Genomic DNA, 11,612 nt, shown 5'->3' on the forward strand with positions numbered 1-11,612 from the left:
AAGGCCTCTGCAGCTTGCTCTGATGGTCCTTTTTTGAGTGCCCAGCAGTGCAGCTGTCCCCCGTTTTTGAGTTTTAAATGTGTTTTTCCTCCCTCCTCCTTTAATTTCAATGTGAATTTAATAAATGTTAAAGAATTACCTGTTTTGTGTACAAATTAAACTAAGTCAATGGCAATGGAATCTCAAATTCAAGTTGCTGTTAATGTGAAATGTAGCAAATAGCCAACCCCTCTCCCTACCCTGAGCCACAACTTCAAAAGCACTATTTTTAGAGGGCTAGCATGAGCTCTGCCAGGCTGAGTCCGTTGAGCCAGGCTCAGAAGCTTGGTCGCATAGACTCCAAAATAATGTGGAGACATACTATGGGACATACCAGTTCAAGTGGGGGCAGGGGAGGGAAGGGAGAGATAGCTCAGTGGTTTGAGCACTGGCCTGCTAAACCCAGAATTTTGAGTTCAACCCATTGAGGAGGCCATTTAGGGATCTGGGACAAAAAATGGGGATTGGTCCTACTTTGAGCAGGGGGTTGGACTATATGACCTCCTGAGGTCCCTTCCAACACTGATATTCTCTGATTCTAAGTCCCTTCTCTGCCAGATGAAGGGATTTGAAGGATTGTCTCTCTTTGATGAGTATCAAACTGGACTATAGAACATTCTGACATGTTTCCCTCAGTCCTCCTACTGGAGTTGTTCCTGTTTAATTCAACAGAATAAATAAATATTAATTGGGCCAGAGAGACCAATAGAATGACACTAGAGCGTAGTAGTAAGGGAATTCCTGTGAGAGGTAGCAGAGTCCTATCCACATCACTTCTTCTCACCAGGTGGAGGGGAGACTTCCACATAGTGGGTGAAATACACTAACCACTGGGTAAAGGTTGTAAGAGAGGTCCTTCTTGCACTCCCCTTGCCAACTGTTTTGTGTGAAATTGGAGATACTGAGCCCAATCCAGTAGGTGTGCTTAGAGGCAGTCTACCAGAGGGGGCCTTGCATACAACTCAGATGTTTGAATGCCCATCTTCCAACGCTTTGCAAATTCCTTTGAGGCTTAGGCAGGAAACAGTCAACTCCTAGACTGCACCTGGGGAACTTTTACTGTAAAAACCTAGGGTTAGGTGGCAGCCATGCAGGAGCTCTGTAGATCACAATTGAGCCTATAAACAGGAATTAGGAACCTAAGTACTTTTGTGGATCCCACCCTCAGTTACACTTTCTTTGGTTCTTCTTAGCTATGTATTAAACCTGATTCCTTCCCATAACTTTTATTAAAGTAATGCTGACCACTATTGCTATAATTCTTAGTGCATGGAATGCTATTTGTTTGTAAGGAAGGGGATACTAAAGTAAGGCCAACAAATAGTTTCAGTGTGGCTCCCAAACTGGAAATCTGTACACTTGAAATTAAAATGTTTTGTTATTAGGTTAGATCAAATTAAAGGTAAGTAAAGCAATGGGGGTAGAAAAGGAATGTGTGACAGGGCCACTAGCCTTCATTATTTTCAGGCCAACCAATATCACTCATTTGGTAACAGCCTTAAATACCCCAGAACTTTGGTTTAATTTTCTCTTCAAGTACTAACTGATTTTAAGTAATTAAGGGAATTCCCATCCTCCAAGAGCATCATCAGGACATGAACAATTGATCTCTGTCTCTCTCCGTCAAACTGCAGTCTATGGCACAGCTGTAAAGATGAAGCCACAGGTACAAGACTCCTGTAGATTCAGGGCTTGGCTACATTTGCAAGTTAGAGCGCATTAAATCAGCCCCAGGTGCCCTAACTCCTGAGGTGTCCACACTGGCAAGGCACTTAGAGTGCCTGGACTCTGCAGCTGGAGTGCTCCTGGTAATCCACCTCCATGAGAAGCATAAAGCTTGCTGCGCCCCAGCTGAAACCCCTGGGTGTCAATGTGGACGACGTGTTGCATTCTGCACTGTGATTGGCCTCCAGAAACCTCCCATAATCCCCTGATGTCAAGTGACCACTCTTGTCATTGTTTTGAACTGGGCTGCAGGCATGTGGATATCCCCTTTCAAAGCTCCGTTTCTGACATCCCGCATGCTTATCTGCTCCGGGACAAAGCAAACCATTACTGTGGAATGATGCTGCTGTGAGTGTGTGTGAGAGAGAGAGGCAGGAGGGGTCTGCTGCTGTCTGAACTTACAAAACAGCATGCTGACACACTCTCTGCTCCCCAAAACACTATCTCTACCCCCACATACACACAACACACTCCGTCACGCTCCCCCACTTCCCCCATTTGAAAAGCACGCTGCAGCAACTTGCACACTGGGATAGCTACCACAATGCACTGCTCTTTGTGGCATTGCAAGAGCTGCTAATGTGGCCACGCCAGTGCGTGTGAAGCTGACAGCGTAAACACTCAGCAGCATTTTCCCTGCTGCGGTCTCCGAAGGCTGGTTTAACTCCCAGCACTCTAAACCTGCAAGTGTAGCCAAGCCCTAATTTTTAAAAATGCTCAGTGGATTTACAGCATACCGTCAGTGGGCCAGACCCCACAGGTGGGGCATACTACTCTTACAGTACCTTTTTATTTACAGTTCTGAAAATAAGAAAAAACTTGTGAATCTCTAGGTACATCTACACTGTGCTACAATGGCATAAGTGCAGTGCTGCTGCTGTGGACACCTCAGAGGCAAAAGAGGTTTTTCCACTACTGTAGTAAATCCACCCCCTTGAGAGGCAGTAGCTAGGTGGCTGACAGAAGGATTCTGCCATAGGGATCCCTCCACCTAGCTGTGGCTACAGTGGGGATGAGGTCGCGCTAAGGATGTCACACAGGGTGGGATATCTGTCCCAAGCCAGAGCTCTGCAGTTAAGAGCATAAGACCGGCCACCCCGGGTCAGACCAATGGTCCAGCTAGCCCAGTACCCCGGCCAGTGGCCAGGGCTGGCAGGAAAGGGCAGGGAGGCCGGGCGGCGTGGAGGGGCTGGCAGCGCCTCCAGCCCTTGCTCTCCAGGCCCCGCAGCGCGGCTAGCTCGGGGACGGGGGGCTGTGGCGGCCGCGCTGCAGGGCAGCCTCGGTTCGCGGGGAATCGCGGGGCGCAGCGCGTCCCGGCCCCGCGGAGGAGGCAGGTGGCGCTGCTGCAAGCTGCGGCGCCCGCCTGACGTATCTCCGCGGGGGCTGCCCGCCCCATTTGCCCCGGGAGAGACGCGGGGCTGAGCAGGGCGGACTGGCCGGGAGCCAGGTACCCCCCCAGCCCCGCCACAGGGCGCAGCGCCACGAGCGCGGATCCGCTGGGTCCTGCACCCGCGCGGGGAATGCACGCGGCCGGCCACCGCAGGGGCGGGGCAGCGACCAGAGTGCGCGGGGCTGGGATCACGCGTTCCTCAGGCTCGCTCCGCCCAGCGCTTGCGCGGGATGCCGGGGAACGTCGCTTCGGCGCGCGCGGGGTCACTCGAGACTTCGTGGCGCGCGCACAGGAATCAGGCGGCAACGGATCGGGGTGGCTAGCCTGGGGTCCGTGTGACTGACCAGGGCATCTCCGGGCCCCGCCCCCACGTGGCCCCAGATGACAAAGCTTCCGCTCGCTCCGCCCACCTTGGGACGGTGCCCTGCGCAAGTGTCTAATGTAACCTACAGCCGGAACGTGCTACGCATCGACACAACTGCAGCGGGGAGTCCACACAAGATGGCTGCCCTGCTCAACCCTTAGTTGCGGTGTGAAACGTCACTTCCCCTCCAGGAGGGCTCGCGTGTGACGTCGTCAGGGAGCGCCAGAGTGAGTCATGTGCGCGCTCCACAGCCGGGGGACGGTTGCAGTCCGCAGCGTAGCGGACAGTTGTGGCGGCAACCTGGGGACCACCGCGGAGCTGCCGCACTCGGCGGCCCGGCCGCTGCCCTGCCCGGAGATCCCGTCCTTCGCGGCCGCCTGCCGCCTGGTGCGGAGCCGCTACTCGTGCCTGGTGGCGGCGCCGCATCGGAGACACATCGCGCTGGCGCCGCGCTACCTGAACCGGAAGCGCACCGGGATCCGCGAGCAGCTCGACGGCGAGCTGCTGAGATATTCGGAGAGGTGCGGCCCGCGGGTACCAGCCCTTGCCCTCCCCCACCGAGCGCTCAGAGACGGAGCAAGCCCCGCCCCCCCGCCGCCGCCGCCGCCGCCGCGGCGTGAGCGCCACCTGGTCTCCACGCCACGCGCGTTCTCGCCCTTCCACTACGGGCCCCGTGCGGCGGAGCCCTCCCTCGCCAGCCTCAGCAGCAACCCCCTCGCAGCCCCAGCGGGGCATAGACCTAAACGTGGAGCAATTTCCTTCGTCCCCCTCTCTTCCCCCCCCCCATCAAGTTTCGTGCTATAACACCTGGTCTTTCCTCTCCCTGTGTAGCCTCAGCGGTGTGCCCGTGGCTTACGATAACATCAGAGTAGTGGGTGAATTAGGTGATATTTATGATGACCAAGGATTCATCCATTTTAACATTGAAGCAGATTTTGTCATTTTCACTCCCAAGAAAGGAAAAAAGCTTGTGGTATGTAAAAATACTTAAGTTTTATTGTATTTTGTAGTAAGTGAAGCTTAGCTACTAAGTAGATTGAACAACTGAATTTAAATAGGTACTGTTACAGTTAGTAGACAAATACTGAACTACCTTATCTCTGGTTTTAGAGTAGCTGCTGTGTTAGTCTGTATCCGCAAAAAGAAAAGGAGGACTTGTGGCACCTTAAAGACTAACAAATTTATTTGAGCATAAGCTTTCGTGAGCTAGTTGTAGCTCATGAAAACTTATAGTCTGGTAGTCTCTAAGGTGCCACAAGTCCTCCTTTTTACCTTATCTCTGTTACTGAATCTGTTTTTCCTGCTAATTTAGCAACTGTAGGTATAATGTTGTTGTAGCAGTGTCGGTCCCACGGTATTAGAGCGACAAGGTGAGTGAGGCCGTATTGTTTTTGAATCAACTTCTGCTGGTGAGAGACTAGCTTTCAAGCTACATAACTATTCGGCGGGAGGGGAGGGGGAGGTGTTTAGTGTCACGGCTAAATGCAAGATTAAACAGGTTAGCATAAGTAGTTGTGATAGACATCTGTAAGACCCATGGATCTTGAAATGTATGTTGTACGGACCCCATCCTGAAAGAAATCTTTCCTGAATCTCCTCTTCTGGCCTTCAGACTGCTCCATGGTCATCATCAGAAGCAAGGCCCCCATAGACCAGGACAAACCAACTCAAAGCTGCACCAAGCACTGCCAGAACAACAGGTTCAAAACTGGCAGACTTATCTCCACTGCTACCGGGATCAACACTGCACAGCCCACCTTTAAAGATCCATGGTCCTACTCGTGTCTGTCATAACAGGCCATGTACCTCACCCAGTGCACTAAATGCCCACTAACAACTATGTGGGTGAAACCAGACAATCACTATGCTCTTATACAGGAAAATAAGACACAAACACTGTATCGCCTGTGGCTGAACACTTTTCAGTTCCTCTATATGTGACCCATCAGTCCTCATCCGCAGAGGAAATCTGCATAATACTTTCAACAGGCAAACCTAGACGCTTAAATTCATAACTTTGCTAGACACTAAAAATCATGCTCTTAATAAAGATACTGGATTTATGGTTTATTACAGCTGTCTGTAATCCGCTAACCTCTTTTTTTGTCCTATGACTGCAAGGGCGTTAATGGGCCACTTTGCATTGAATGGTCCCTTAGGATACATGCTAACTACTTATGCTACACTATCGGTTCAATCTTGTATTTAGCTGTGACACTGTTAATACCTTTCCTAGATTTGAGGAAGAGCTCTGGGCGGGTATACACTTAAAATGCTGCACTGATGCAGCTGCACCGCTGTAGCGCTTAAGTGAAGATGCTCCTAAGCCAATGGGGAAAGCTTCTTCCGTCGTAGTTAATCCACCTCTGCGAGAGGCGGTAGCTATGTCGATGGGAGAAGCTCTCCTGTCAACATAGCGCTGTCTACATTGGGGGTTACGTCGGTATAACTATGTCACTCGTGTGTAGATTTTTCACACCCCTGAGTGACGTTGTTTTATCGATATAAGTCTGTACTGTAGACCTGGCCTCTGTGTAGCTCAAAAGCTTGTCTCTCTCTCCAACAGAAATTGGTCCAATAAAACATATTACTTCACCCACCTTCTCTCTCAACTGTAGGTGTGTTTTTCCTCCCAAAGAAGGGCTGGTAACCTGGTACTGGTACAGGCTTATACCTAAAGTAATACAGAGTCTTCTCCAATCATAGGCACAAGTATTTGTGGTTATGAAGTGCTCTCTATTGTGATTCTGTTCTCTTTGCAGAAAAGAACGAAACGCAGAATTTTTGCTCCTGAGCATTTCAAAATAAAGAGTAGGCATATGGATCTCCTAAGAACTTTAACACAAACATACCTCTGTGTGAATGCTTGCAAGCTTCAGGATTCAAAAAACTAGGTCAGAATATTGGCCTACTCACATTGACACATTGCATTTTTTAGACACAGTAGTTTAATATATTAACATTCTGTTCCAGCTTTGGCAATTTTTGATTAAAGTCTACTCTAGGAAAAATTGTGCTCTCAGGCCGCTGTACGTATCTGTGGAGAGAGACTATCTAGAGCAGCGGTTCTCAACCTATTTACCACTGAGAGCTACATATGCAGCTTTCTGTGTGTTATGTGGGCCCCATCCACACAATATATTTACTACCTGTACATCTTTTTTTTAAAAAAAAAAAAAAGTTTAGTATTTGTGTTATGACAGCAATACGATTCAAATCAATGTAGTAGCTTTCATTTCAACAGTGGCAAATGTCCACTAAGAGCATTTTAAATTAGCAAAATAAGTCAAAACATTAACTGCTAAAATTAATTTAGAGTAAGGGTAGCGGTGCAACTGTGCTGAGTGCCCGGAGACCATGGGTGCGGACTCTGTCTGCAAAGATGGAGAGAGTGTAGGGTGCTCCCCCAGTCAGGGACTGCACCCCCATCACCCAACCTCCCTGCAACTGTCCCCCCAGCATCCAGTCCCCAGAGACTGCCCCTCTAGCATCTAGTCCCCCATCGAGGGACCGTCCTATACCACCAGTCCTTCCACCTAGAATCTGCCGCCCATGCCCTGGCTGCATCCCTGCTCCCCGCAGGCCTAGCCCCCTGCAACTTCCTCTCCGTGCCTGCTGGCCTTCTATCTTGGCTTATGTAGCTCAGCCTGCCCTACCTGCTTGCCACTGCACTCCTAGTGCCGGGTTCACTGGAGCTGCAATCGTGCAGGGGCATTGAGCACTGTGACCTCCTGCTGATGCTGCTGGGTTCTCCTGGGGGGAAGGGAGCTGATGCTGCTCAGCCTGATCCTGCTGGTGGGGGGTGATATTGGGCCTGATTCTGCACCGCCCCATTTTTTGCACTTCCCGCAGGCTCTGTGCCTAGGGCAGGTGCCCCTTCTGCCCTACTTACAGCCCTGACAATGTCACATGGGCCACAACTGTGTGCTGATTGGGCCACAAGCAGCCTACAGCCGGAGGAGAACCATGGATCTAGAGACTTAGTGGGCCTGAAGGTGAAAAATAAGTGTTAGAATGTCAAATAGAACACCAATAGTAATAGTGCTATTTATGGAAATAGAACATTTAAAATTTTCTCTTAACAAATTGTATATATGCCTTTCCCCTCCACACACCTCAAAAAAGCATGTAGACTATTTGAAAGAGCGCTCATGCAGCCGCATTATGCTGAAGGAGAGAGCTCTCCCGTCGACATCATAAAACCAGCTCAATGAGTGTAGTAGCTGTGTCGGCACGAGAGCATCTCCCGCCAGCATAGCACTGTCCACACCGGTGCTTCTGTTGGTGAAACTTGTCACTCGGGCTTTCACATCCCTGGGCGACACAAGTTCTGCTGACACAAGTGCTAGTGTAGAAGTGGCCTAATTCTTTATTTTTAATTTGAAAGACTTAGCAACAATTTTTAAAATGTGATTTCCATTTGTACAAGTGCTAAACCCATTTGCCATGCATTTGATGGTGTAGATTTGTATGTGTAAACTTTCTTATGTACAAGAATCTACAGACAAATTTACAGTATGTGGAGGAATGAAGGTCTCTTACAGGTTGTGGCCCTTAAATGTAGTATAGTCTTTCTTACATGGTTTTTCTTTTCTTCTTTCAGGGTGTGATCAATAAAGTGGCCCCAAGTCATATTGGCTGTCTGATACATGGGTGTTTCAATGCTTCAATCCCTAAACCTGATCGAATGTCAGCTATACAGTGGCAAGACCTTGGTTTAAAAATAGGAGATAAACTGGAATTTGAAGTGTTGCATTTAGATTCCGACGCTGCTGGAGTATTCTTCATTCGGGGGAGACTGAATAAAGACAGGTACAGTGCTATATTAAAGGATTTTTTTCAAGCTGAGCTGATTTAGTGGATTTATTTAAAAACATAATACTTAAAATCAGTGTCTTGCATTAACTCTGATTTTTTCTCCCCGTATAGCTATGAATATTATATTTTAAGTCAGATTTAAAAATCTGCTAATAAAGTCCATATAGGGTCAGACCAATGGTCGGTCTATCCCACTGCCCTGTCTGACAGGGGCCAGTGACAGATGCTTCTGTGGGAATGAACGGAACCGGACAATTTTGAGTGATCTATCCCCTGTTGTCCACTCCCAGCTTCTGGCACTTGGAGGTTTAAGGACACCTGAAGGGCAGAGTTGTATCCCGGAGCATCTTGACTAATAGTCATTGAAGGACAACCTTATCTAATTCTTTTTTTTAAACCCAGTTATATTTCTGGTCTTCACAACATCCCCTGACAATAAGTTCCACAGGCTGACTGTACATTGTATGAAGTACTTGCATGTTAAAGTCCTTGCATGTTAAACCTGCTGCCTGGTTAATTGGGTGACCCTGGTTCTTGTGTTATGTGAAGGGATAAATAACATTTCCCTATTCATGTTCTCCATACCATTCATGATTTTATAGACCTCTGTTATATCCTGCTCTTAGTCAGCTTTTCTAATCAGAACAGTTCCAGTCCGTCTAATATTTTCTCATATGGAAACTGTTCCATACCCCTACTCACTTTCCTCTGTATCTTTTCCAAATCTAATGTGTATATTTTTTTGAGATGGAGCAACTAGAACTTCATGCGATATTCAAGGTGTGGGCAAACCGTGGATTTATATAGTGGCATTATATTTTGTCTTATATATCCCTTTCCTAATGGTTCCTAACATTTTGTTAGCTTTTTGGACTGTTGCTGCACATTTAGCAGATGTTTTCAGAGAACTATCCATGAGTGGTAACTGCTAATGTAGATCCCATCATTTTTTGTGTATAGCTGGGATTATGTTTTCCAATGTGCATTGCTTTGCACTTAAAAGCATTGAATTTCATCTGCCATTTTGTTGCACAGTTACCCAGTTTTGTAAGGTCCCTTTGCAGTCAGCTTTGGACATAACTATCTTGAGTAATTTGGTATCATCTGCAAGTTTTGCCACCTCGCTGTTCATCCCTTTTCCAGATCACTTGTGAATATGATAAACAGTCAGATCCGTGGGGTTCTGATGATTTATATTATATACTTTTTTGTGTGTTTTTGGAGACTTTTTGTGTTAAAGTGGATTAATCCAAAATGTTTAAAATATTTTTTAAAATCAAGGTTTTTAATGTGAGTAACTTGACTTGCATATCACTCTCTGCATGCAGTTATAGAATGTCTTGTTCAGCGTCTAGATTCATTTTTAAACAATATTTATGTGCAGTATGAGTTTTCAGGTTTAACCAGCACAGGATCATGGTCATAAATCATTTACCTAAACCAATCAGAGCTAGTCTAATCTGTCAGCATCTGTAAATATTGTGTTTTCAGCAAGATTCCCAAGCAGATTTCCATGGCTTAATATTTGTACTCATACGAGAACTTACTTGGCTACAGAGCCAGGGAAGTTTGGTGTTCAATTTTGAATTAATACTTTTTTTTTAATATCTGACTTCGCAACTTCAGTGGGTGCTTTTTAGACAGAATATGTGGAAGTTGCCTAGAGACAGCTACTTTTTTCATCTTCATGACTATATTTGCAACCGTTATTTGGATTCTGAAGGTTGTTTGTTATTTCATTGTTTTCATCAATGTGGTTATTCCCTTATCTTACAAGTATAGTGGTCTCTACTAGACTAATGAAATCATGATCTAAAACACTAGAAGTTATAACTTGTCAGGTGTATTAAATTCCTTGAGGATGAAATCTTGATAGTTCAGCTGCATTCCCATGAGTCTGAAGAACTAAGCATGTCCTGTGTTGTCTAGTACTGATCATGTATGTAGTCAGACTACAGCTATTTACATACTCTTCATTTATGTGCTTAAGTAATCTGGCATGTATTTGCCTAATAGAATACTGAATAGAGGAGAACTACATGAAAAGGAAAAATAATCAGAATGAACCCAAGTGACAGATAATACTAATCGGAGGAACTGGAATTTAAGAACTAATGCTAATTCTTTAACAGAATAGAGACTAACCAAGTATTGGAAATTGGACATGCATTAACAGGTCATAAGTTCCTTTTGTTATTAAAAGACCCTAATCTCTTTTTCTATTTGAATTGCTGTGGGTTTAGCACAACTCCCAGTCTTCAGTTATGTGCTCCATGTAATTATTACATTTCAGCAAAGCATATTATGATGTATTAAATACCTATAGAGATCTCATTCTGTAAACTCTTGCTTATTTTGTATGTTCCTTCACAGTATGCAATCCAAATATCCTGAAACAGTAACTGAAGATACGAACAGTAGAGATGAAATACCAAAGAAAAAACACAAGAAAAGAGACAGAAGGAATTGTGAGTTAGAAAATGACACAGAGCTTACAGACCATGCAGATACTACAGTGGTGGAAAATGCAGAAGAGCAAAATGCTGATACAATAAATGGATTTTATGATAAAAAGCCAAAGAAGAAGAAAAAGCATAAGCAAGAAAAGCAGAAACCTGTATTTTATGGAAGTGACTGTAGTGGTTACCAAAGTGACCATAAAAAGGTTAAGAGAAAGAAAAGAGAACACTGTGATGTAGATGAAGACAGTGAATTATCTCAATTGTCACAAGACCCCAAGCCAAAAAGAGAAAGGAATGACAAATAGACTGAAGAGTCCAAAAGTCCCTTGCTTGAATGTAAGATTGTCATCTTCTTTCAGAAGTATTTGATAAACTTCCAAATAAAATCATATTTTCAGTTTGTGTATTTCAACTTTCATTTATATGACAGTAGCACTTGAATGTCCCAACCAAGATCAAGGCCTCCTTATGCTAGGCAATGTGTATATGTACTCATACTATACTCATATTATATATTTAAGAGCAGGTTAGACAAACACCTCTCTGGGATGGTCTAGGTAATACTTAGTCCTGCCATGAGTTCAGGGGACTGGACTAGATGATCTCTTGACGTCCTTTCCTATGATTCTGTACATATTTAAGGAGAGTAGGAGGCATCTCCTATCCAGAGATAAAACAAAGCGTGGTAAAGAGGCAGTACATATTCCTGTTTTACAGACGAGGAAATGAGGTACAGAGGTTAAGTGACTTGCCCAAAGAGATACACAAAGTGTTTGGCAGAGCTGGGAGGTGCACCAGATGTCTTGAGTGGTAG

The 11,612-nt window shown here is 45.8% G+C and overlaps 1 protein-coding gene across 1 annotated transcript; it reads left to right on the forward strand.

The window, feature by feature from the left end:
- The first annotated feature begins 3,362 nt into the window (after positions 1 to 3,362).
- Positions 3,363 to 11,198, forward strand: POLR1F (RNA polymerase I subunit F). Its single transcript, XM_073333772.2, has 4 exons — positions 3,363 to 4,039; positions 4,350 to 4,491; positions 8,122 to 8,330; positions 10,710 to 11,198. The coding sequence occupies exons 1-4, from the start codon at positions 3,753 to 3,755 to the stop codon at positions 11,101 to 11,103; spliced, it is 1,032 nt and encodes a 343-aa protein (XP_073189873.1). The 5' UTR covers positions 3,363 to 3,752; the 3' UTR covers positions 11,104 to 11,198.
- The last annotated feature ends 414 nt before the right edge of the window (positions 11,199 to 11,612 follow it).

The sequence above is a fragment of the Lepidochelys kempii genome, chromosome 2 (assembly GCF_965140285.1).
Source record: "Lepidochelys kempii isolate rLepKem1 chromosome 2, rLepKem1.hap1, whole genome shotgun sequence".
Classification (NCBI taxonomy): Eukaryota; Metazoa; Chordata; order Testudines; family Cheloniidae; genus Lepidochelys; species Lepidochelys kempii.

Bases quoted from the DNA above. Each gene is read 5' to 3' on its own strand.
- POLR1F (XM_073333772.2), top strand. From the start codon at position 3,753: ATGTGCGCGCTCCACAGCCGGGGGACGGTTGCAGTCCGCAGCGTAGCG. The intron at 4,040-4,349 runs GTGCGGCCCGCG...CTCCCTGTGTAG, and splicing joins CTGCTGAGATATTCGGAGAG to CCTCAGCGGTGTGCCCGTGG. The intron at 8,331-10,709 runs GTACAGTGCTAT...GTTCCTTCACAG, and splicing joins GGGAGACTGAATAAAGACAG to TATGCAATCCAAATATCCTG.